Source organism: Lampetra fluviatilis, chromosome 11, assembly GCF_964198595.1.
Source record: "Lampetra fluviatilis chromosome 11, kcLamFluv1.1, whole genome shotgun sequence".
Lineage (NCBI taxonomy): Eukaryota > Metazoa > Chordata > Hyperoartia > Petromyzontiformes > Petromyzontidae > Lampetra > Lampetra fluviatilis.
In genome coordinates, this window is record NC_136285.1 from 574,115 (window position 1) to 600,678 (window position 26,564).

Genomic DNA, 26,564 nt, shown 5'->3' on the forward strand with positions numbered 1-26,564 from the left:
TCCCACAGCTAAAACGAAGCACAAAACCTTACAATGTTCCAGGTATTGGCCAAACATCTCATTACTGAAAAATTACCTGAAAATGACTCAACTGGGATTACACACAGAAACATCACCTCTACTGTGAAACTACTGCAAAATGTGACACAATCATTGTGATATCTTTGCACTATAAGAATGGCGCTTACAACAAATGCAATTTAAATCTATTATATTCATAAAAATTGGCCAATTATTTTAAATTAGCCTTCCTGCACCCTTTACACACAAGAGGGGCTGATGACTATGATTGAATAACCTAGATATTCAACCGTTTGTGTACAGATTCCGCCTGGAGGAAACATAACTGTAAAGGCTTTGGGGAGAGGCACGTTTACCCTTTCGGTAAGACTTGCTCATAACTGCTAACCAATTTCCACTCATGTTATATTTGTCTTCGCATGCATGTACAATTTGACTGACTGCAGCAAGTCTGTGATAATTTAACATGTAAGCTATCGTGACCAATATGATTCATAATTGACCTTTGGGTTAGATCGCGGAAGTTAATGTTTTCCGTAAACCCTCCAAAGCCAATTAATAAAATGTCACTTAAACAAATAGGAAAGAAAGTGCACACTGATACCTATCTCAATGCACACACCCACAAAAAATAAATCTTCTCCTAAAAATCCTCATTCATCGGCTAAAAATTGTGTGAGATGCTGAAAGGTCTGAGGAGGGAGATTAAACATGTCAAAAACTGCTACAATTGAATGGATACAATACCTTGCTGATTACGGGTTTTTCCATTGCAAATTGTTGTCAAATATATTGAGTAGTTACCCCATTTAGGCCCCTGCGGCTCGATCATTTGCAGTTTTGGTCGTGATATTACTATATAGTATGCAAAAAAAAGTACTTTGCACAATAATGCTGCTGCGGAAGAATAAATGTAAAGTATTTTTTTACTGCATATTTACTGTACATATTTATGCACCAGTATTCAATGCGTTTAAGCCTCATCATAAAGTTAATAAAAGCAAACAGATGCACTTTAGCATGTGGATTTTCACAGCAAATATTAAGATTCATATTGGATTTTTGGGTGAGGAAGTTGGAATGTATTTTATTTTAACTTCCTGGATCTTGTGCCAAATATGACGTAATGTAATGTCAAGGAAGTGTGTAATTGCAAATTTGCTTTTGAGAATAGTTCAACTTACTGGTCTAAAACAATAATTGGGGCCTTAAGCGCTTGCACATTTGACAAATTAGTTCCTTGGCGATGCCGGGTAGTGGAGGGTTTCATAACAAATTTGGCGAGATCATTGCGTGGCCGAATAAAAAAATCTTGCATAATTATCATCAGCACAGGCTGGTCATCACTAACTGGAAAAACACACAAGCCGAATGTCCGGCATGAGAACTCTTCCGGAGCGGTGGACTCGCTCTCCCTGGAGGTTCCAGTGGGAATATGCAAATGTCCCGTCGACCCCGGCTACTCACGAAAAGCAGTAGGCCGGGTCGACGGGTTTTCCTCTCCTGAATGCAGTGGAGATGGCCCTGGCGGCTGCGCTGGGGATGTCAGGTGCGCGGCACCTGAGGACGGGATCACACAACTCCGCTGAGGGCCAACCTCAGCGGGCACAGACCCCGGCTCGCCAGACACATCTAACATTCGGCACCTGTGTGGAAATGGAACGAACTTGCACGAGGGATGTACAAACCAACTCCGCTGCCTTAAGCGGATCTGGACATACTGTGGTCAAACGACCCGACTCACATAAACCGGCCCTCTCCAAGGTTTGAAAAATTTGGGCGACGTACCCACCGGTACCTGTGGACAGTGCAACCAGGCTCTGTCCCCAGGCGCCCAATCATATGCAGAAACACGGGAACCCCTCAACCGCTCATTGGCCAATTGGTGCAAATTGTAATTTACCCTGGAAGCTTCCCACGCTTTGGAAAGCTTTTGAAGGGTGAAGCGCACGGAGTCAGAAATTTTAGATTTAGCCCTGTTGGGCACGGCTTGTAACTGAACATCAATTGGGGGGTTGTGTTCGCTTCCACACATTAAAAATAAAACGGTGAGTAGTCGGTGGATGTGTGAGGGGCCATCCAATCTGCAGATAGGACTCCGGGAATATGTAAATCCTAGTCGAGTCAAAAAAGCAAACAAAAAGAAGCAACTCTGATAATGATAATAATATGCACTGTCCTTGAGTGTGGACCAATCAACTTCAAGGACAGTGCATATTATTATCATTATCAGAGTTGCTTCTTTTTGTTTGCTTTTTTGACTACTTGTGTTGTGGTTATTGCAAACATGATGCCTTGAATAAAGGTGTCAGTTTTGTACCAGTTTAAAAGGGTAAAAACCTACTACTATATTTTGCCACTGGTAAAAGAGATCTCATAGTGTAAATGCTTACCCCGAGCTCTCAATACTCTGATATTGCACTGTGTTTGAGTTGTACGCCTTCTGGTGTCATCTGGTCCAACACCAATGGGGACTAGGCTCTAAAGAAAGCCGTCTCGGGTGTGGACCAATCAACTTCAAGGACAGTGCATATTATTATCATTATCAGAGTTGCTTCTTTTCGTTTGCTTTTTTGACTACTTGTGTTGTGGTTATTGCAAAAATGATGCCTTAATTTTTATTGTCGCAAACCTATACCCATAAAACAAGTATTCCATTAAATATCATGATACACGTGCAAATAATTAACAGACCCCCCCCCCAAATTGGTTTCTTCTATAAACACAATACGGCCACAAAAATGTCACCCCTACAACACTGGCACCAGTCGTCTATTCCAACCCATCTCAGCTCTGGGCCACTACCGCCATTGTGCACTGCAATGTGCTCTCACAGCACTATATTTTACTTTTTTTTTATCTGGTTGGGGGCCCTAATCTAGCCTAAGACCTGAATGTAAAAATCCTGGATAAGACAGCTAAGGTTTCAGATCTCTATCTTCAAAACTGTGTGACTGCATCCAAGCAAGCAAATATATAGACAGGAAGTACCCGGCTTTGCCCGGGGGAAAAATATATTTCCAAACGTATCTTCTCTTAAAAAAACATAAAATACATACACAAATACTAAGCTATTATGAAAGCCAGCGTTCCATTTGTCCATTTGTCCATCAACAATATTATAAGAACCTTTTAGAAGTCCTGAATCAAAAGTTATAGAAAGTGGGGAGTAAATAGTTGATGTAAAAGGATTCAAAAAGTTGTCGACCCTCCTCCCTCGAAAAATATTTTGACCCCCCGCAGCCAATTTTTTTGTAGGTATATATACCTACACACCCTACATACAATAGTCAGTAGTATCTAGTGACTCTACAGTAGTATCTAGTGACTATACAGTGAGGGAAAAAAAGTATTTGATCCCCTGCTGATTTTGTACGTTTGCCCACTGACAATGAAATGATCAGTCTATAATTTTAATGGTAGGTTTATTTTAAGTGAGAGACAGAATAACAACAAAAAAATCCAGAAAAACGCATGTCAAAAATATTATAAATTGATTAGCATTTTAATTAGGGAAATAAGTATTTGACCCCTCTGCAAAACATGACTTAGTACTTGGTGGCAAAACCCTTGTTGGCAATCACAGAGGTCAGACGTTTCTTGTAGTTGGCCACCAGGTTTGCACACATCTCAGGAGGGATTTTGTCCCACTCCTCTTTGCAGATCTTCTCCAAGTCATTCAGGTTTCGAGGCTGACGTTTGGCAACTCGAACCTTCAGCTCCCTCCAAAGATTTTCTATGGGATTAAGGTCTGGAGACTGGCTAGGCCACTCCAGGACCTTAATGTGCTTCTTCTTGAGCCACTCCTTTGTAGCCTTGGCCGTGTGTTTTGGGTCATTGTCATGCTGGAATACCCATCCACGATCCATTTTCAATGCCCTGGCTGAGGGAAGGAGGTTCTCATCCAAGATTTGACGGTACATGGCCCCGTCCATCGTCCCTTTGATGCAGTGAAGTTGTCCTGTCCCCTTAACAGAAAAACACCCCCAAAGCATGTTTCCACCTCCATGTTTGACGGTGGGGATGGTGTTCTTGGGGTCATAGGCAGCATTCCTCCTCCAAACACGGCGAGTTGAGTTGATGCCAAAGAGCTCTATTTTGGTCTCATCTGACCACAACACTTTCACCCAGTTGTCCTCTGAATCATTCAGATGTTCATTGGCAAACTTCAGACGGGCATGTATATGTGCTTTCTTGAGCAGGGGGACCTTGCGGGCGCTGCAGGATTTCAGTCCTTCACGGCGTAGTGTGTTACCAACTGGTTTCTTGGTGACTATGGTTCCAGCTGCCTTGAGATCATTGACAATATCCTCCCGTGTAGTTCTGGGCTGATTCCTCACCGTTATCATGATCATTGCAACTCCACGAGGTGAGATCTTGCATGGAGCCCCAGGCCGAGGGAGATTGACAGTTCTTTTGTGTTTCTTCCATTTGCGAATAATCGCACCAACTGTTGTCACCTTCTCACCAAGCTGCTTGGCGATGGTCTTGTAGCCCATTCCAGCCTTGTGTAGGTCTAAAATATTGTCCCTGACATCCTTGGAGAGCTCTTTGGTCTTGGCCATGGTGGAGAGTTTGGAATCTGATTGATTTCTTCTGTGAACAGGTGTCTTTTATACAGGTAACGAGCTGAGATTAGGAGCACACTCTTAAAGGGAGTGCTTCTAATCTCAGCTCGTTACCTGTATAAAAGACACCTGGGAGCCAGAAATCTTTCTGATTGAGAGGGGGTCAAATACTTATTTCCCTCATTAAAATGAAAATCAATTTATAACATTTTTGACGTGTATTTATGGATTTTGTTGTTGTTATTCTGTCTCTCACTGTTCAAATAAACCTACCATTAAAATTATAGACTGATCATTTTTTGTCAGTGGGCAAATGTACAAAATCAGCAGGGGATCAAATACTTTTTTCCCTCACTGTAGTGGTATCTACTTATTCTATAGTGTATGGCTCTACAGTGGTATCTACGGACTCTATAATAGTATCCACTCACTATAGTATTTACTGGCTGTAATAGTAATTACTGGCTATAGTAGTATCTGCTTACTCTGTAGTTGTATCTACTGACTTTACAGTAATATCTACTGACTATAGCATCTACTGACTATAGTAGTATCTACTGACTGTATAGTAGTATTCACTGACTATAGTAACTACTTACTCTAATAGTATCTGACTGTAGTAGTATGTACTGACTATAGTAGTAACTACTATTGTAGTATGTTCTGACTATAGTAGTAACTACTATTGTAGTATCTACTGACTGCAGTGGTAGCTCCTGACTCTGCAGTAGTATCTACCAACTCTACAGTAGTAGTATCTTTCGACTCTACGGTAGTATCTACCAACTCTACTGTATTATCTACCGACTCTATAGTAATATTTACTGACTCTATAGTAATATTTACTGACTCTATAGTAACATCTACCGACTCTACGGTAGAATCTACCAACTCTACTGTAGTATCTACCGACTCTATAGTAATATTTACTGACTCTATAGTAACATCTACCGACTCTACGGTAGAATCTACCAACTGACTATAGTAGTATTTCCCGACTGACTCTATAGTATATACCGACTGACTCTATAGTAGTATCACTGACTATATAGTAGTAACTGCACACATTGGGGTGGAGGGGGGAGAAGAGGACATCACACTGTTCAGGATTTACCTCGGGGTGTGGTGCAGCAGTAGCTATGCTTTTTTTTTCTTTTTGGACTTTTTTACGCGAATGAGAACCTCCCTCCCGTCGCCGTTCAGCAAGCTCATCACGCATGCGCAGATGCGTGCTTTGGCGCAACGATCAGCGTACATTGTTACGTGTGATTTAATTAGTTTACAATTGACATAGGAGAAAAACAAATAGCTCGTTTTCGTCCAAGAGCTTAGTGTGTTGTATCTGTGTACTTTGTCGAAACGTAAACCCCACAGTTTGTCAGTTAAAAGTGTTACAAAGATAGGTGTGGACAGATAGAGAGACAGACAAAAAATGACGTTTAAAGGCAAGATATATAGATTTAACCCCCCCTGGGTCCTTACTTGTAGGTGCAGAGTGATGGCATCACCTTCCCCTATTTAAGACTGAAAATAGGAATAAAGAGTCACTTATATAGTCATCACCTGATTATGTTGGTTGTAATCACCAGTGAAACCAGTGAAACATACTTAATTACATATGTTACTAGCGGGAAGTACCCGGCGTTGCTCTGGCAAAAAAATATATTTCAAAACTTCTCTTAAAAGTCTCACATATACATACACAGATACTAAGGTATTGTGAAAGCCTGGTGGGCCGTTTGTCCATTTCTCCACCAACAAAATTATAAGAGGATTGCACAAGTCCACGAAGATAAATAAAGTGGGCGGTAAATAGTTGATCGAAAAGGTTTCCGAAAATTGTCGACCCCACCCCTCCTCCAAAAATATCTTTACCCACACGTAGGTATATATACCTACACACCCTACAAACAACAGAGTAAGTAGTATCTATTGACTCTGTAGTTGTATATACTGACTGTACAGTAGTACCTACTGAGCCAGTAGTAGCTACTGACTGTTCAGTAGTATTTACTGACTGTAGCAGTAACGACTGACCGTAGTAGTATTTACTGGCCCTACAGTAGTATCTAACGACTCTATAGTAGTAACGACTAACAGTATAGTAGTATCTGCTGACTCTATAGTAGTATCCACTGACTATAGTAGTAACTACTAACTATATAGCAGAATCTACTCACTCTATACTAGTATCTACTGACTCTAGTAGCTACTGACCGTAGTAGTATCTACTGACTGTATAGTATCTACCAACTCGATAGCAGTATCTACTATCACTACAGCAGTGCATACCGTTTGTGGTGGTCCCTGCTATCACTACAGCAGTGCATACCGACTCTGGTGATACCTGCTTTAACTACAGCAGTGCATACCGACTTTGCTGGTACCTGCTTTCACTGCAGCAGTGCATACCGACTGTGGTGGCTACTGCTTTCACTACAGCATTGCATACTGTGGTGGTAACTGCTTTCACTACAGCAGTGCATACTGACTGTGGTGGTATCCTGCTATCACTACAGCAGCGCATACTGACTTTGGTTGAACCTGCTTTCACTACAGCAGTGCATACTGACTGGGGTGTGACCTGCCATCACTACGGCAGCGCATACCGACTGTGGTGGTACCTGCTATCACCATAGCAGTGCATACCGACTGTGGTGGTACCTGCAATCACTACAGCAGTGCATACCGACTGTGGTGGTATCTGCTATCACCACAGCATTGCATACTGACTGTGGTGGTACCTGCTTTCACTACAGCAGTGCATACCGAACCGACTGTGGTGGTACCTGCTTTCACCACAGCATTGCATCCCGACTGTGGTGGTACCTGCTATCACTACAGCAGTGCATACCGACTGTGGTGGCTACTGCTTTCACTACATCAGTGCATACCGACTGTGGTGGTACCTGCTATCACTACAGCAGTGCATACCGACTGTGGTGGCTACTGCTTTCACCACAGCATTGCATCCCGACTGTGGTGGTACCTGCTATCACTACAGCAGTGCATACCGACTGTGGTGGCTACTGCTTTCACTACAGCAATGCATAACGACTTTGTGGCATCTGTTTGCATTACAGCAGTGCATACTGTGGTGGTACCTGCTATGATTACAGCAGTGCATTCTGAGTGTGGTTGGACCTGATATGATTACAGCAGTGCATAGTGTGTTGGAACCTGGTTTCATTACAGCAGGGCATACCGACTGTGGTGGTACCTGTATGATTACAGCAGTACATACTGACTGTGGTGGTACCTGCTAACTACATTAGTACATGCTGACTCTATAGCAGTATATATCGACTCTATAGCACAAAGTGCTGACCTGACAGAGTGCTGTGGTGATGCCTAGTCCCGTGTAGAGTCCCTAGCCTCGCCTAGATTGCCCAGCCAGCCGAGGCTGGGGGCTGGTCTGCTACCCCCGCCCCCCACCATCCCCCCGCCCACACTAAAATAATAATATCTAAGCGCTATACTATTAGTATCTACCAACCCTATAGTAGTAAGTGCACACATTGGGGTGGGTGGGGGAAAGAAGAGGACGTGACACTTTAATGAATTTACCTCAGCGTTGCGTGTATTTTTTTGCATTTTGAACGCGAAGGAGAAATCCCCCCCCACCCTCCACCGACGATGCGCATGCGTTGCCAGGGGCAACTCCCGTGCAGCTTAAGCGGCGCTGGGAAATATTTAAAGAATACAAAATATCACTAAATTGTTAATTTAACTACTTTAAAATTGACGGATGGGAAAACGGAATAGCCTATTTCAAGCACGGGGCTTACGGCGTTGTACCTGGCCAATTTTTTTTTACATAAACCCCACGGTCCGCGAGCCAAATCCTTCACAATTTGCGTCCACACAGAGACAGACAGATGGAGGGACAGATACACAGACGAAAAATTACGTTTATAGGTAAGACTAGTGGTAAGTACCCGGCGTTGCCCGGGCGAAAAAGGCACACACACACACACATCGACTGAGACACAGACATCGACCCACACACACAAACACATCGACTTGACCGAGTGTCTAAAGGAGGTGGAATTTCCATATATGTTCGTAGTACTATTGCATGTTCACTAGCTCATTCCTTGTTGAAAAAATATATTGTTTTGAAGGTCTGGCTCTCAGAATCACTTTCCCTAAAAATCGACAGATATTGGTAGTGTGCTGCTATAGACCACCTAGTGGTAAGGATGTTGAAGCTGGTAACGCTGAGGGAGCTTCTTGGGGGCCTCCCTAAAGGTGAAATAATGTTAATGGGTGATCTGAATTGGAATTGGTTAAACTCGCCGGCCGTGGCCACAAATTTTGCAGATGAATGTAACCTGTTTCAATTAATACATGTCCCCACAAGAACCAACCTAAAAAACCCGGGACAGTCATCTCTGCTTGATGTCCTATTGACTAATGCCCCTCACAATTTCCCACTTACTGGTGTTCTGGGTAATAACCTTAGTGATCACTCCTTCATATTTGGGGTGAGATCGTCAGCAGATCCAAAGCCCCCCCTAAATTGGTTGATAAGCAGTCCATGAGACACTTCAGCATACAGGCATTTACTAATGATGTGCTTCACTCGGATATTGAGAAGGTCTGTGATATCCCCAACCTGACTACTGCTTGGGAGACCTTCAGGTATACGTTTCTCCAAATTCTTAACAAACATGCTCCGTTGGTTAGATTTAAAATGAAAGGCAACCGCCCACCATGGTTTGATCCTTTGATTACTAAGCCCATGAAAACTAGGGACAAGGCTTGGGCATGTGCTCAGAAAAGTAATTTGGTCAAAGACTGGCTAGAATACAGGACTTTAAGGAATAGATGTGTTCAAAAAATATGGCATGCAAAAAATGCTTACTTTTCCTCCACTCTCCTGGAATCACATGGCAACGCCAGGATCTTCTGGAAAACAGTCAAATGTATCGAAAGGGAATCTAACACAGATAATCTTCCTGTTGCGCTTAACCGAAATGGGGACTATTTTTCAGAGCCCCAAAAAGTAGTCGACAATTTTAACCTTCATTTTTCTGAAGCTGGTGACCTTTTTAATAATATATTGGGAGTCACCCCTGCTCATGCAATTTCCTACACGCCTGTCCAAACATTAAACGAATTTAGTTTCCAGCCTATCCATGAAAGTAATGTTCTGAAATAACGTTCGTACCTCAAAGGGTCCTCCTCTACCGGAGCGGATAGCATTCCCGTCTTTGCTCTGCTAACTGTTGGTCACCTAATTTACAAACCTATAGCCCATATTTTCAACCTGTCCATCAAAGAAGCATCAGTACCTCTAGAATGGGAACATTCCTATGTTCGTCCACTTCACAAAGGGGGCCCTAAAGATTATCCAAAAAACTACCGACCTATCTCAATTTTGTCCCCTTTAATGAAAATTTTAGAAAAATTATTGAACTACCAAATTCCCAGTTTCCTGTCCGACAACAATCTCTTACATCGAAACCAATCTGGGTTCCGAAAAAAATACAGCACCGCATCTGCTGCATTAGACTCTCTGAATCACATTTACAGTAGCCTTGATAATAAGCAGTACTGCGCCAGTCTTTTTCTTGACATGTCCAAAGCCTTTGATACAGTCGACCACAACACCCTGCTTAGTAAACTAAGTTGCCTCCGCTTCTCCAAACATGCTTTGGGATGGTTAAAAAATTACCTCTCTTCTCGCACCCAAACTGTATTCATAGATGGCTGGAGGTCAAACAGTGTTAAGATAACAAAAGGGGTTCCACAGGGTTCCATCCTCGGTCCCCTCTTGTTCTCTCTTCATGTCAATGACTTGGGCACTGACTTGGATCATTCCAGGGTAAATCTTTTTGCAGATGACACGATACTGATTACTGCTGGCTGCTCTCCGGATGACGTGATTGCTAAGCTCCAGGGTGATTTCAAGAAACTACAACATCAGCTAGTTGCTCTTAAACTAGTCCTGAATACCTCCAAAACCACGGTGCTATGCTTCTCCCCAGGACTAAAACAGGAAGTTATTTTTCCCCAATTACATTCCTTAAATAATGATCAAATAGAGCAAGTCAAGATCTATAAATATCTTGGGGTCATCCTTGATTAAAAAATGAATTTTCAAGATCACATTGATTATATTGGTAAAAAGACAAAAATAAAAATAGGTTTTCTGTATCGACACAAGCACTGCTTCTCCCCTATGTTCCGTTTAGAATTGATAAAAGCTACCATACTGCCTCTACTTGATTACTGTGGCATCGTATATAAATCAGCCCCCAGTATTGTACTGAAGAAGCTTGACTCAATTTATCACTCGGCCTTAAGATTAGCATTGAACTGCCCATATAGGACCCACCACTGTGATCTCTACATTGGGTCAATCTTAACATCTCTTAATGATCGACGGCTTGTGCATCAGATCTTATTTATTCACGATGTACTTATTTATTCACGATGTAAAAATCAGCAGACTACCTGCTGGATCTCCTCACTGTTTCGAAGAACAAATTTGACCTAAGGTCCTCGCTCATTTACCAGCTTCACATTCCTTATTGCCGTACAAATACTGGAGGAAGGGCCTTTGCTATTGATGCCCCCAGGGTCTGGAATGCTATCGCCAATAAACTACAACTTGGATCACTACCTGCGAGATCTTTACTCAAAACTGCTCTAGACGAGTGGTACACCCCTAGCTGCCACTGTTATTCAGTGGCCTGAAATCAAATGTATCGCTCCGGATGACCACTGCAAAGTATGATCTTGAGTTTTGATTATAGTGTGCTGATGTTTAAAGGTGCATTGACATTTTTTGATACTCCTACTGAGACTCCTGCTGTTATGGAGTGATTCATGCTGCCAGCTATGGCTGCAAAGTTTCGTTGTACATGTTATTATATCGTTTGTTAAATTTGAATCACAGCTCCTATGATCACTGTTACATTGTTTGTATAGCTCTATTTTGGTGATTTTGATTTGCCATATTTGTTTATTGTAGTACAGAGTTAGCCTGATAACTTTAATCTAAATTGTCTTATGGTTCTTATTGTTTGACTTGCATCCCACTGGGATTTTTGCACACAGCATTGATATACAGTGCTTTTTCTGGAATACTTTGCTGTTTTTTCCTGGATTTCTCTGTTGTGTGTAGTCACTTTAAGATGTTTCTTGTTCATGTTTTTGTTTGTTACGGTTGCACCCGATTCCAGAGTCGAATGGCTCACAGGGCTATACCAAGTAAATGAAACTGAAAAACAGAAGCTGCTTGGGCATGCAGTGGCTGGGCATGCGAGCTACATGACCCAGCCAATGCATCCTTGTCTGCCGGAGAAGCTCTCCAATGGGAATGTGTCCAGATCTTTCAAAGATTTGTGAGCTCCTCACACAATCCAGCCTGGTGAAACCTAGGATGGATCGTAGGCATGCCATCCTAAATGGTTTGAATCGGCACAGATGTTTATTTAGACAGGTCCAAGTTTCACAAGCATAGAGAAGGGAGGGCATAACTATGGCTGAGAAGACCCGAAGCTTCGAGCGGAGTGACAGACCAGGTAGCTTCCACACAGCATTGCGCAGCTGATGAAAAGATAATGCCACACGGTTGATTCGGAGTGAGACCTCTGCTGTGAAACGGGAGCTGGTCATAAGCACACTGCCCAGGTATGGGAAACTCCACTCTCTCCACAACCACTTCATAATATCGACACACCTGTACACACAGAGCCCACATGGCTATACCTAATACATTAACTGAACTGACTTACACACACACACATGGACCCACGCACACACATCGACTTACACACACACATATGGACTTACACAAACACACACATGGACTCACACACACCCATACAGCGACTCACACACACATATGTAGACTCTCACACACACATCGACCTAAGCACACATATGTACTTAGACACACAAATCGACTAAGAGACACACATATGGACTTACACACACACATGGACCCACGCACACACATCGACTTACACACACACACATGGACTTACACAAACACACAAATGGACTCACATACACCCATACATAGACTCACACACACATTGGCCTACACACACATACACATATGGACTCACACACACATACATGGACTTTAGATACACACAAAAATTGACTCACACACACATATTGACTTAAACACACATCGACTGACACATACACATATGGACTCACACACACATACACATCGATGTACACACACATCGACTGACACACATAGACACACACATACAGTGATTTACACACTCCCATGGAGCCATGCATCCATTAGCTTTGGTTAATTTTCCTAAACTTAATTTAAGAAGCTGTAAAGCATAATAGCATATTTCACGTAGGATCTCTTGAGCAAGGGCATGCAGGTTGTCCGTGTAGGGTGTTGGTAGTCCCATAGACGTGAGGTATTTTCCAGAAATGAAGTGCAGTTTGTTGTGAAGGAGGATGAGGGTCTGTTTGAAGATGACATCAGAAAAGTTGACGTCGAGGTTGTATTTTGTCATTGAGCTCTGTGGAGGATGTCCTCACTCATGCCCTCTTAGTATTTTTGCAGAGTCCCTTGGGGTTAGATGGGCTGAAAACTTGAAGATTTATGCAGAAGAACAATGTCAGTTGGAAAGGGGACTCACCAACATAAGCTTCTGACATAGCTTTATTAAGATGGTGATCATGCGCAAGAATTGCACCAAGATTGCAAGCTTCCCTGTATGTTTGACAGACAACTCATTTCACTGTTTAGAGGTCTTGGAAAGATCTGTGCCCTTTGGCAACATGGAGAAGCATTGGGAGAAAGTAGCACTGCTGATTGTTGGGATGAACTGTGTAGACTCGTCTTAAGGCATCAGATTCACCGTCAGCAGCACGTCGCTTCCATTTTTTTAGGAGTCCAAGTATAGTAGGAGGGAACTCAATGACAGAGCAGGTTGGCAGCAAATGGGTCACTTGGGTACAAAACAAAGAACGCCATAAGGGTGGTATCTTGTGGAGCCAGGGCCTGCTGTTGGGCATTTCCTTTGGTGACGTCGATGCGTTGACCATTTTTGAGGTGAAGTGCCAAATGGACGACTGTGGGGGAACGGTTATGGATGGGGAAGCTAAAAATTCAGCAAATGGCCTCATTGTTGCTGATGTATGTTCCTTGGAAAAAAACGTTTGAGCTCATGCACACTTTGCCCCTCTGTTTTGTAACCGCCTCTACGGGGAGGGTTTCCACGTAACTTTGAGATCCTTCAACAAGCTCCGTGATAAGAAGGCTCAGCTAATCGAGTCTCTCACCTTTCTCAAGAGATGCCGCGACTCTAAGGTAATACCAAACGCATTTACACTAACATCTGCTGCTGTAACTTCTTCTAATGCGAAACGAATTCTGTCTAGAACTAGCTTAGCTCTTATCTCAGAGAAAATCAGACTTACGCGCACCGAACTAGATCAGTTAGACAAGACACTCTACAAATCACACTTATCTTTGAGTGCAACAATGTCCACATCGGATTGGGAACATGTGGAAAAAATGACTGCCTCTTCAGCTGCCGCTATGTCGACTAAATGTAAGGACAACTTGATTTCCAAATTCAACCGCCTCTCAAACAAGAAACCGGACCCACACATTAAAAAGCTAGATGTTAACAAAGTCGTAATTAATCGCAGTAACAGTTCTATTTCTGAAGGTTTGAAATCCGTTTTAGCTAAAGGACTAAACTTTGCAGTCACACCTAGACACATACCAGTTAATGATATAATTGCTCGAGTAAATGTAGCTCTCAAGGGCTTGAGTCACATCGCTGCAGACGTAGCAAGATCCGAAATCTCTGCAACCCTCAAAAACGCTAAGATGCCAGCTAGCAACATCAGCAAAGATGAGCGTTTTGAATTAGCTCAATTAAAAAAAAGAGGGATGACATTGTCATCCTCTCAGCCGACAAAGGCAATGCCACTGTCATCATGGACAAAATAGAATACAACAACAAAATTCAAGAACTACTCAACGATGGCAGCTATACAAAAATAAAAAGAGACCCCACCAACAGCCTCGTCACTAAAACCAACAAAATCATTTCTGATTCAACCGCATTATTTGATCAGACCAAACAGTTCTCGTTGAAACCTTCTGCAGCCAGGCCACCAAGATTATACGGCTTGCCAAAGATACATAAAGAAGATACACCTCTTCGTCCCATTGTTTCTACTATCAACTCCCCCACCTATAAATTGGCTCGTTTTTTGTCTGAAATTCTACGGCCTTTCACTGGAAAAACCACCTCTGCAGTACTAAACTCTACTGACCTGGTATCGACAATCAAGGGGATTGCCCTGTCCCCAGACGACCTGCTTGTCAGTTTTGATGTGGTTTCCTTATTCACCAAGGTTCCTGTACCTGACACCATCGCAATCATTGAAGACTTGGTTCATCAAGGACTGAATGCTGGGGTACCCCCCCTGGTGAGACACTGCTTAACCAATACATACTTCACTTGGAATGAAACTTTCTACAAGCAAATTGAGGGCACCCCAATGGGCTCCCCCCTATCTCCGGTTGTAGCCAACATCTTCATGGAGAAATTTGAGACGGACGCCATCCAGACTGCCACTCTACGTCCGACCTTATGGAAAAGGTACGTAGACGACACTTTTGTCATCTGGCCACATGGCCGGCCTGCTCTAGACCAATTTCTCGACCACATCAATTCCATACACCCAGCCATCAGATTCACCATGGAAGTCGAAAATGATGGCAAGCTACCCTTTTTGGATGTCCTAATCAAAAGGAGACCTGATGGTTCAATGAGCCACTCTGTCTACAGGAAAACCACCCATACGGATGCTTATCTAAAACCGGATTCCCACCACCATCCATCCCAGAAGAATTCTCTCATCAAGACTCTATATCATAGAGCCCAATGCATCTCCGACCATGAACACATTTCCAGTGAACTCAAACACGTACGCCAAGCTCTTAAGGCTAATGGTTACTCCGACTACACAATCCGCAAAGCCATCACTCCAACCATCAAGAAGGATCCTGTTGAGGAGCCTTTCAAGACCATCACCTTACCCTACATTGCTGGGGTCACAAAAAAGATCTCCAAAATCCTGATTAAACACAAGATCCAGGTCCGATTCAACACAGTACATAAAATCCGTGATCTGGTACCGTCTGTAAAATATGTGGTTCCAGACATACAGTACCCTGGTGTCTACAAACTAAGTTGCCTCTGTGGTAGCAGTTACATTGGGGAAACCAAACGACATGTCTCGGACCGCATCCGTGAACATAAAGCTGACCTGAAACACGGTAGGACAAACACCTCAGCCGTGGCAGATCACTGTTACAACTCAGTGGGCTCACATGACATTGACTTCTCCAAGACAGAGGTTCTCTGCAAGCCATCTGGCTATCATGAGAGATTCGTTCATGAGGCGATCCACATATACAAACACAGAGACAATTTTAACCGAGAAGATGGATTCTGGCTTAGCAATCATTGGAAGGACGTAATAAACCATTTCGATACACATTAGGGTGGGTAGAATAATACATAGTGTTATGTTGAAATGTATAAGGTATAGGGTGGTTTATAGTAATACAGTATATAATTTAATGTTGGGTTTATCTATGGCAGTATATAGTACGGTATATGCTCGTGTGATGTAAGAGAATAAAGTTTAGATGGAAGCATATTATATAATTTTTACGACGTAGAATTGTAATGTATTACTTGCTGTTAGTAACTCAGCTTATTGTAGAGTATAGTAAGTATACTGATGGTGCTATGCAGTTTATACTTTAGTTTTTTTTTATGTAGTTTATACTTTAGTTTTCTACGTGGTTGTTTAGTAACTGCAGCTACATATCAATAACATTCCTTTCCTTTGTTAATGCTACTCCCTGCACCCCCCCTTGGTGCTGCTTGATCCTGCATAATGCATGGGCATAATATGCCTTTGAAACCCCCCCCCCCCGCCCACCTCCTACGCATTTTCCATGAATATGCTAAATTCCTCTTCATATGCACATTCTTTTTTGTTAAGGGGCTCTTCCACCTGCAACCCAGTTTATATATAAGCTCCTAGCTTGGTAGTGTCTCGTTCTTCACCTGAAGACGGCTGCTTGCGTTGTAGCCGAAACGTCGTGAGAATTATTTCATTTTATTATGTTTTATTTTTATTATTTTATTACTTCCCTTCTACGTGACTTTACCGAAAGAACCAAGAAGAAGAAAGCCAGCCATGTCAGAGCCTTTGTTGATGTATTGGCAAACATATATGATGGCTTTTTTTAGAATAGCCGAATTTAACATTATAGTGGGCCTGGAAGATCTTACACAGAAGACGGCAGTAGGGAACGATCCACTGGTTGTGAACCTTAATTAGCGAGATAGTGGCAGGTCTGAGCGTTGTTTTAAATCCACCATGCTCAGTATTTTTGTGACAATATAGAGGATAGCCATCATGGGCTGACTGAGTGTCTTTCAAGTAGTTCCGTGGATACCTCTTGGTACACCTGTGGTCTTGCATACATGGCACATTTGGATAGAAATGGCCACATAGACCATGGAGCATTTGGTTGCAGACCACATAGAAAAAGGGCAGGGTCTTGATGGGGGTGAGGTAGCTCAGCACTGATAAATCTGTCAATGTGATTTGCATGAATTGTTTCCCTCATCCATAGCGAAATGTGAGCATGAGGAAGATGACGTTTTTGCCACCCAATGGTGTGCAAGTTACTGCTTGTCTATCCAAAGATGCCGCCTTGGTTGATCGTAATAAGCATCATGAGTTAAATTTCGATTTAAAGCTTTCATGACTGCAGGGATTCATCTTCTTGGTTCTTTCGGTAAAGTCACCTAGAAGGAAAATAATAAAAATAAAACATAAAATAATTCTCACGACGTTTCGGCCACAACGCAAGCAGCTGTCTTCAGGTGGAGAATAGGTCTGTCAAGGAGACAGAGTCTGAATGGCACGCCCCAGGCTTGGAGCGACTATTTATGCTGGGATGGAGGGGCGAAGAGCGTCTTGACAAAATAATTTGCATATCAAGAGGAATTTAGCATATTTATGGGAAATGCAGATATGCGATTAGTACTACTTGTGAAATGCGTAGGAGGTTTGGCGAGGGGTTTAAAGTCATTATGCCCATGCATTATGCAGGATTAGCAGTATCAATGGGAGGGAGTAAGGTTAGAATTAATAAAGGGAAGGAATGTTAATAATATGGCACCGCAGCAACTAATATGCTTATAGACTATACATTGTAATATTACACTATGTATTATTCTACCCAACCAACTGTATACCACACTGCTATATATTCACTATAAAATTACGATACTATATATTACCTTATACATTGTATTAAACATTACACTTTAATACTATTTATTATTATACAATATGCTCTACACTATATCATTGACCGTCGCGTGAAATGTACTAAGAGGAAGCAACGAAATATGTCAATGGGAGAGTGGTGATAGGAAGCTTGCAGCGGAGCAAAGAATCCATTCCCTGCGGAGAATACAAGATATATAGTCAATGGTAGTGAGTGGACTGCGGTCTGAAAGTCACCGTAAACGTGAACACAATCAGTTAAGATCCGAAATGGTTTTATTATGTTTTATTTTTATTATTTTATTATTTTCCTTCTACGTGACTTTACCGAAAGAACCAAGAAGAAGCATCATGAGGTCATAAACTTAGAGTTTTAAGACCCTCGCTAAGATGTCATGTCTGTCTGGTGGCTTTTGGCTTGGATAAAGGTAAACCTGGATCTCCTTTTATTTGGGATTGCAAGTGAATGTGATGAAGAGATGGGGTTTGGCATATTGGCTGATGTACGTCATAGCATCCTGAGTCTTATCATGTATGCATCTTGGTGGATCTGTGAAGGATGAAGGCAAAATAACTAATCATCCCACATTGTGACCGTTTGCATCTCCTTCGGCATTGATGGCGTCCCAGAGATGAGCATACTGTTCACACACAGGTAGTTTTGATTCAGTTGAATGTAAAGAAGGCGCTCACTCTCAATATTGGAAAACTCATGGACAACATACTGGTGAAAGAGGTTGGCGCACCATAATATGTGGTTTCCTCCTCTGTCCATGATCACGAAGGAATATAAGTTTTTTAGAGGAGACAGTTTTGTGAGGATGTTTTTGTCCTGCAGCTTTGTAACTGGAGGAACCTTGATGTGGTATCCATCTTGGCCTTGTGACAGGAAAATGAGTTATTGTAGGGCATCGTGCCGCCTTGGTTGATCGTAATAAGCATCATGAGTTAAATTTCGATTTAAAGCTTTCATGACTGCAGGGATTCATCTTCTTGGTTCTTTCGGTAAAGTCACCTAGAAGGAAAATAATAAAAATAAAACATAAAATAATTCTCACGACGTTTCGGCCACAACGCAAGCAGCTGTCTTCAGGTGGAGAATAGGTCTGTCAAGGAGACAGAGTCTGAATGGCACGCCCCAGGCTTGGAGCGACTATTTATGCTGGGATGGAGGGGCGAAGAGCGTCTTGACAAAATAATTTGCATATCAAGAGGAATTTAGCATATTTATGGGAAATGCAGATATGCGATTAGTACTACTTGTGAAATGCGTAGGAGGTTTGGCGAGGGGTTTAAAGTCATTATGCCCATGCATTATGCAGGATTAGCAGTATCAATGGGAGGGAGTAAGGTTAGAATTAATAAAGGGAAGGAATGTTAATAATATGGCACCGCAGCAACTAATATGCTTATAGACTATACATTGTAATATTACACTATGTATTATTCTACCCAACCAACTGTATACCACACTGCTATATATTCACTATAAAATTACGATACTATATATTACCTTATACATTGTATTAAACATTACACTTTAATACTATTTATTATTATACAATATGCTATACACTATATCATTGACCGTCGCGTGAAATGTACTAAGAGGAAGCAACGAAATATGTCAATGGGAGAGTGGTGATAGGAAGCTTGCAGCGGAGCAAAGAATCCATTCCCTGCGGAGAATACAAGATATATAGTCAATGGTAGTGAGTGGACTGCGGTCTGAAAGTCACCGTAAACGTGAACACAATCAGTTAAGATCCGAAATGGTTTTATTATGTTTTATTTTTATTATTTTATTATTTTCCTTCTACGTGACTTTACCGAAAGAACCAAGAAGAAGCATCATGAGGTCATAAACTTAGAGTTTTAAGACCCTCGCTAAGATGTCATGTCTGTCTGGTGGCTTTTGGCTTGGATAAAGGTAAACCTGGATCTCCTTTTATTTGGGATTGCAAGTGAATGTGATGAAGAGATGGGGTTTGGCATATTGGCTGATGTACGTCATAGCATCCTGAGTCTTATCATGTATGCATCTTGGTGGATCTGTGAAGGATGAAGGCAAAATAACTAATCATCCCACATTGTGACCGTTTGCATCTCCTTCGGCATTGATGGCGTCCCAGAGATGAGCATACTGTTCACACACAGGTAGTTTTGATTCAGTTGAATGTAAAGAAGGCGCTCACTCTCAATATTGGAAAACTCATGGACAACATACTGGTGAAAGAGGTTGGCGCACCATAATATGTGGTTTCCTCCTCTGTCCATGATCACGAAGGAATATAAGTTTTTTAGAGGAGACAGTTTTGTGAGGATGTTTTTGTCCTGCAGCTTTGTAACTGGAGGAACCTTGATGTGGTATCCATCTTGGCCTTGTGACAGGAAAATGAGTTATTGTAGGGCATCGTATGCTCTGTTAGTGTCAGGAAATAGTGCGATGTTTTCTTGGTATGGAAGAACAATGTATCTCTGACAATGTTCCTCACCCACCGTAAGAAAGCAAGGTCAACAATATTTGGGACATTGAACCTCGCTGCGTGCTCCCTGCTTTGGTGGAAAGTAAAGCTGCGGTATGGCAACATTTAAATGAGTGATGTTCCCATGAATGTAACAAAACGATAGACGAAATGCAATGGGCTGTAGCTAAGAAAGTCCAACGTATTTAGCAGTATAACATATTAATCAGAATCGCAGTACTATAGCGTGATGTGAGCAATCTAAACAATAGAAATGCATTGAAATAAGCTGAAATAAGTGTACATTAAAGAGCAGCAGTATGCACAGGTAAGTTGAGAAGCAGGCTATAGACTGCCAGTACGCCGACTCAATGACATAAGCATTGTTACAGTCGACATAAAAAGCTGGAAATACGGTCAGCTGCTTAAAAAGCAGGATACAGTCGACATGAATGGCTGGCAGTACATTGAGTGAGGTAAAGAAGCAGGCAACAGATTATAGACTATAGACTGGCATACACTCATAATGGCCAAAAGCAATATTAGCAGTGTAGATAATAGAGTGCCAGTGCACTGACGTTGATTAATCAGCAGGCCACAGCAAGACTGTCAGTACACCGTCGCAGCGTCATAAAAACACAGCTAAAAAAGGAAATATTTAGCAACCTAATCATGAAAAATGTGTTTTCTGCACACAAACATTATTATTGTAATATCTGGTTTGTTTCATAATAGTAAACAATGAACCTGAGTTCTTAGTGAAATATTCAATAAAATTGTACTTCACATTGCCGTGGTGAGGCCTAGTCCCGTGCAGAGCCCGCGGCCTCGCCTAGATTGCCCAGCTGGAGGTGACGCATTACCAGGCTGGGGGCTGGGCCACTACCCCCGCCCCCTCCACCATCCCTCCTCCCGCGCTACAATAAAAATAAGCGCTATAATATTCATATCTATAGTAGTAAGTGTACACATTGGGGTGGAGGGGGAGAGAAGAGGACATGACACTTTGATGAATCTACCGCAGCGTTGCGTGTATTCTTTTTGCATTTTGAACGCAAAGGAGAAATCCTCCCCCACCCTCTACCGATGACGCGCGTGCGTTGCCAGGGGCAATCCCCGGGCACCTTGAGCGGAGCGGGGAAATTATTTAATACAAATTTTGCACTAAATTGTTCATTAAACTACTTTAAAGTTTACAGATGGGAAAACGGAATAGCCTATGCCAAGCAGGGGGCTTATGGCGTGGCACCTGGCCACGGTTCGCAAGCCAAATCCTTCGCAAGTGCGCGTCCACACAGAGACGAACAGACAGACGGACAAACAGACAAAAAAGGACGTTTATAGGTAAGATGGTATTGTTCTAATATAACCGGTGCTGCTGAAGCCATAACAAATTAGCATGTTATATGCACGTGAAGTATTGGAAAATGACGGCAGGAAACTCCTTGACGGGAACACACTTCTTTTATTAAATCTTGACTTGTAACAATACAACGCGTGGCCTCTCTTCTTCACAATGCGCTTCTCTTGACTCTGGATTCTGTGCTGCCGGCTCTCTGTGCCTCGTGTAGACTCCGCGCCTCGGCTACACTCCTCTCTCGCCTCGTGTAGACTCTGCGCCTCTGCTACACTCTCCACTCGCCTCGTGTAGACTTTGCATCTCTCTCTCTGGCTACACCGTATGCATACTCGGCTCGTGTAGACCTTCCTCTCTCGCTGGCTACACCGTATGCATACTCGGCTCGTGTAGACCGTTCTCTCTCGCTGGCTACACACTATACATTACTCAGCTCGTGTAGACCGTTCTCTCTCGCTGGCTACACACTATACATTACTCAGCTCGTGTAGACCGTTCTCTCTCGCTGGCTACACACTATACATTACTCAGCTCGTGTAGACCGTTCTCTCTCGCTGGCTACACACTATACATTACTCAGCTCGTGTAGACCGTTCTCTCTCGCTGGCTACACACTTATACCTTACTCTCCTCTACTCTCCATTACTCTCCTCTCCGGGCTCTATCTCTGCACCTTCGTCTTCATTCTTAGATGGTTCCACTTCTGCCCCCTGCTCCTCTGTGCATCACCTTATATACCCCTTCTTCCCGGGAGACGGAGCGGATGCGGACCTCAACGTCGGCACCGCTCCTCAGTTACCAAATCCCCACGCGCTATCCCTACGATCCGGTTCCGCTCAGCGCGTGTTTCCACTCCCCGACCAATCACACCGCGCTGCTACCCGATCACTCCCTCTGGGCGCGTCACCGGCACACAGCCAATCAGCAGCACTACCCCCCACCCGCGCACTGACGCCTGCTCCTCCCCGTCAGCGCGCGTCACCACACACACACCCGTACATACGCGCTGGCACACGACATATACACCCAGCGCGTATCACCACTACACACGTAATAAACGCCACTAATTGAATGTCGGCTGGCGGTGAGTATACAACACGTAAATTTATGCAATCTAACCCAAAAAATGTTTATGAATAATATTGGTCGCAAAAGCTTATGCATTACTCTTTATTGCTCAGCCCTTCAGCTATATGTGTCCTTTCTGAAAAGTGTTTTAATTCCTAATTTGTGTTTTCTAGTTGTGTTGAGTGCTTGCATGAACACCAGTGAATTGCATGTGTGCTGGGAGAGGTTGTGCTCAGTGCTTGGGTAATGTGGGATCTGCTTTTCCAAGCTGCCACTCCTTACTGGGATTGTTAAAATGTGTTTTTTCATTACTGGTAACAGCATGAAGAAAAACAGTAAAACCAGTGACCAGTTTTCCACACTTAGAAATGTCTCTGAGCAAACATAACAAACTGTATTTACATTTAACTGAGAAATGTAGGGAGCTGCCAAAGTGGTGTAATGATTAGCACACTAAACTTACAATCCAGAGGTCTCTGGTTCAAGTCCATAATCTGGTGCTGCAGTAGAAACAATGGTGCAAGATCAAGAGGGGCATTCGTTTCTAAAATTCTACTGGTTACCAGTTGCTGATTTTTTAAATAGGTAATCGATGCGGAAAATGCTTACGACCGGTTTCCCAGTTATCATTTACACAACCCTAGTTCTAATGTGTGTGCGTGTTTGTTATTCCATAGATTATGAGCGTCTTCAACAAGGTGGCTCCCCCAAGCAAATCCTGCTCCACATTTGATTTGAAAGTCACGATGACTGAAGCGAATGACGGAGGTGAATTTTCCAAATATTTAGATGGGCAATCTGGAATCTGTGCAGCTTTATAGTTTTGGGATGGGTGTAGAGTGGCTAATACTAGTTACATGAGTTTTTAGCAATTGAAGGACACCACATAATTCAAAGAACCCCATCTAGAACAAGGGGATAAAATACACTCCACACCGAAAAGTTCCCGAGCCAGGGATCAAACACAAAGCTTTTTGCTGTACACCAAAAGTATTCCAACTGCACCAACCTGCCACCCACATGCAACGTTGAAATGCAATCCAAGATTATGTGTAAGGGGAATGGTTTTCATAGTGGTTAGAGTACTGCATGTTTATCCTAGTGACTCTTTTGATCATATCTGGATTCAAATTAACGACATCCATTTCGCCTAGATGAGGGTATTAGTTGTGTTTATGGAAACAAACACGTAACAGGTAGGCCGCGATAAGGATTTCATATTGGCTGTAGTTTCTGCGAAACAAGATCGTTGCCTTCAACTCATAGAAGCGTGTTCCCAGTGTCAACAGAAAAACAGCACAAAATGATTGACTTCTGCTGCTGACGCTGTTTGGCAACAAGGCCTGCTGCTGAAGTTTGCCAACATCGAATGCCGTTATACTGTACATCTAATCAGTGGCGTCACTGGGGGGTGCGGGCCGCACCGGGTGACACCATCAGAGGGGGTGACACCAAAATTACTGTCTATAAAATTGTTGCGCAGTGTTTCAGCAGAATTTTTTTTATAAAAAAAATATCCCTGTAGTTATAACAACAAAACATTTTTCGTAAGCCCAGCTTACATGTACTGTATCAATATACCCTACAAGGCTAAAACTATGCTAATTTACTCTTTAAACCTTTCAATGCGCTCCGGTCAGAGCTGTCATTATTACCCAATTACAATGACTCTTCGAATCACGTGGTTTTGTCTGCGTGCGCTACAAGCACGCGCTGTTGTTTTCGTTGCTGCTGGTGTTTTTATAGTCGCTGATTTTGTAAAAATTGCTGGTGTTTTAGCTACAATATTGTTGTAATTATTATTTGTGAACCTATATCAATAACTTTTTGAGAATGAAGCAATAATTAAAGGAAAAGAAGAACAATCTAAAAAGGCTTCTGCTCCGTTACTAATAATGTAACTAATAATGTTGTAATTCAATGTAGAAAGATTTAACAAAACAATTTTGTTGTTAGTATTCATATAATCTAAGAAATATTAAATTTAAGCAATTTACAACTATATCACATTATCTTCTTGGTTCTTTCGGTAAAGTCACGTAGAAGGGAAGTAATAAAATAATAAAAATAAAACATAATAAAATAATTCTCACGACGTTTCGGCCACAACGCAAGCAGCCGTCCTCAGGTGAAACCAGGTCTGTCGAGGCGACAGCGTCTGAATTAAACAGCACACGTGCTTGGAGCATATATATAAGCTGGGTTGGAAGGGGGGGGGGAAGGGCGCCTTGACAAAATAATTTGCATATCAAGAGGAATTTAGCATATTTATGGGAAATGCAGGTATGTGATTAGTACTACTTATGTCCGTGCATTATGCAGGATTAGCAGCATCGAAGGGAGGGGATATGGGAAATGCAGGTATGTGATTAGTACTACTTATGTCCGTGCATTATGCAGGATTAGCAGCATCCAAGGGAGGGGATATGGTAAATGCAGGTATGTGATTAGTACTACTTATGCCCGTGCATTATGCAGGATTAGCAGCATCCAAGGGAGGGGATATGGGAAATGCAGGTATGTGATTAGTACTACTTTGCCCGTGCATTATGCAGAATTAGCAGCATCACAGGGAGGGGATAGGGGTAGCATTAATAAAGGGAAGTGTTAATAGTGTAATAAACGACTGGACCACGATGTCTGGCTCAGTGTCCTTTATTATTCGGTTCGTGCTGTACACCCACACGGCTGTCTTTACTCTGTAGCTTCTCCACGGTGCTGACTCCAATGTCGGCCCGATCCACAACAGCAGCTCCGCTGCTGTTTCTCTCACACAGCCCCCCTTGGCTGTACTCTCTGCTGCTCTTCTCCCTCCGCAGCTCTCACAGCTTCTTGCTCTCTCTCTCTCTCTCCGCAGCTCCTCCTGGCAGCCACACCGCTGCCTCTAACACGCAGCCCTCCTGGCTGTCTCCTCCCCAGCTGCACACCACTCCGCAGCTTCCTCTTATCTTCGGGGTTGGCTCCCGATCGCCGTCGGCGCCCCCCCTCTCCACACTTGCCCGCGTGGCCTCACTCTTTTCCGCTCACACCCCGACTACCTTCCCCTTCCGGTTTACCCGCTTAAAGCCCCGAACCTTACCCCCACGTCACATGACTCCACCCCCCGTGACGTCACCTCCGGAAGGTCGCTTACGCCCGCATTACACCACCCTCCCCCGTAGAAAAATCCCAGCCGACCTCGGCTGACCAATAGCAAATCGTAATGCGGCGAACCGAGCTTCCCCCCCTAAAGGACACTAAGCATATAATGTAACAGCAAGAACAACAACAACGCAATCAACATCAACGATCGTACAAAAGCATGCAATAAATACAACTGTAAGAAAAAAATAACAAGACAGCAACAATCAACGAAACGTAAGCGATTTGGAACGTGTGCGGGTCGCCGGCCCGTCCCGGACGGTCGGCGGCCCACTCGCAGAACGGGAACGCGATGAAAGTCGAGGAACGACAGGGGGTAATCCCCCTGTCGCAGCTGGAAGTCCACCGCCGTCCCGTGTCTCTAAAGAGTTAGTCTTGGGCTTGTCCTGTGACCGTGCCCGCAGCTGGGTCGGAAGGGCTGCAGGGCTCGAAGGTCCCGCAGACCTGGCAGGCGTCCTCCGAGCAGGGCCCCTCGTCCCCCGCAATGTCACGGCCGGCCTGTCTGGAACAGGTACGACAGGCGCTCTAGCGAGATCAATGGACGCAGGCAGGGGAGAGTCAGCAGCAACAGACCCCGGCAAGGCAATATTGGGGGATGACGCATCATGTAAG

General features: G+C 43.2%; 1 protein-coding gene across 1 annotated transcript in view; it reads left to right on the plus strand.

Moving 5' to 3' along the window:
- The window catches only part of LOC144934672 (complement C3-like), a 332,072-nt gene that overhangs the window by 250,277 nt on the left and 55,231 nt on the right, over positions 1–26,564 (plus strand). The window contains exons 30-31 of the mRNA XM_078860722.1: positions 325–384; positions 23,489–23,579. Of these exons, the coding sequence (XP_078716848.1) occupies positions 325–384; positions 23,489–23,579 (151 nt within the window). The remainder of the gene's footprint in view (positions 1–324; positions 385–23,488; positions 23,580–26,564) is intronic.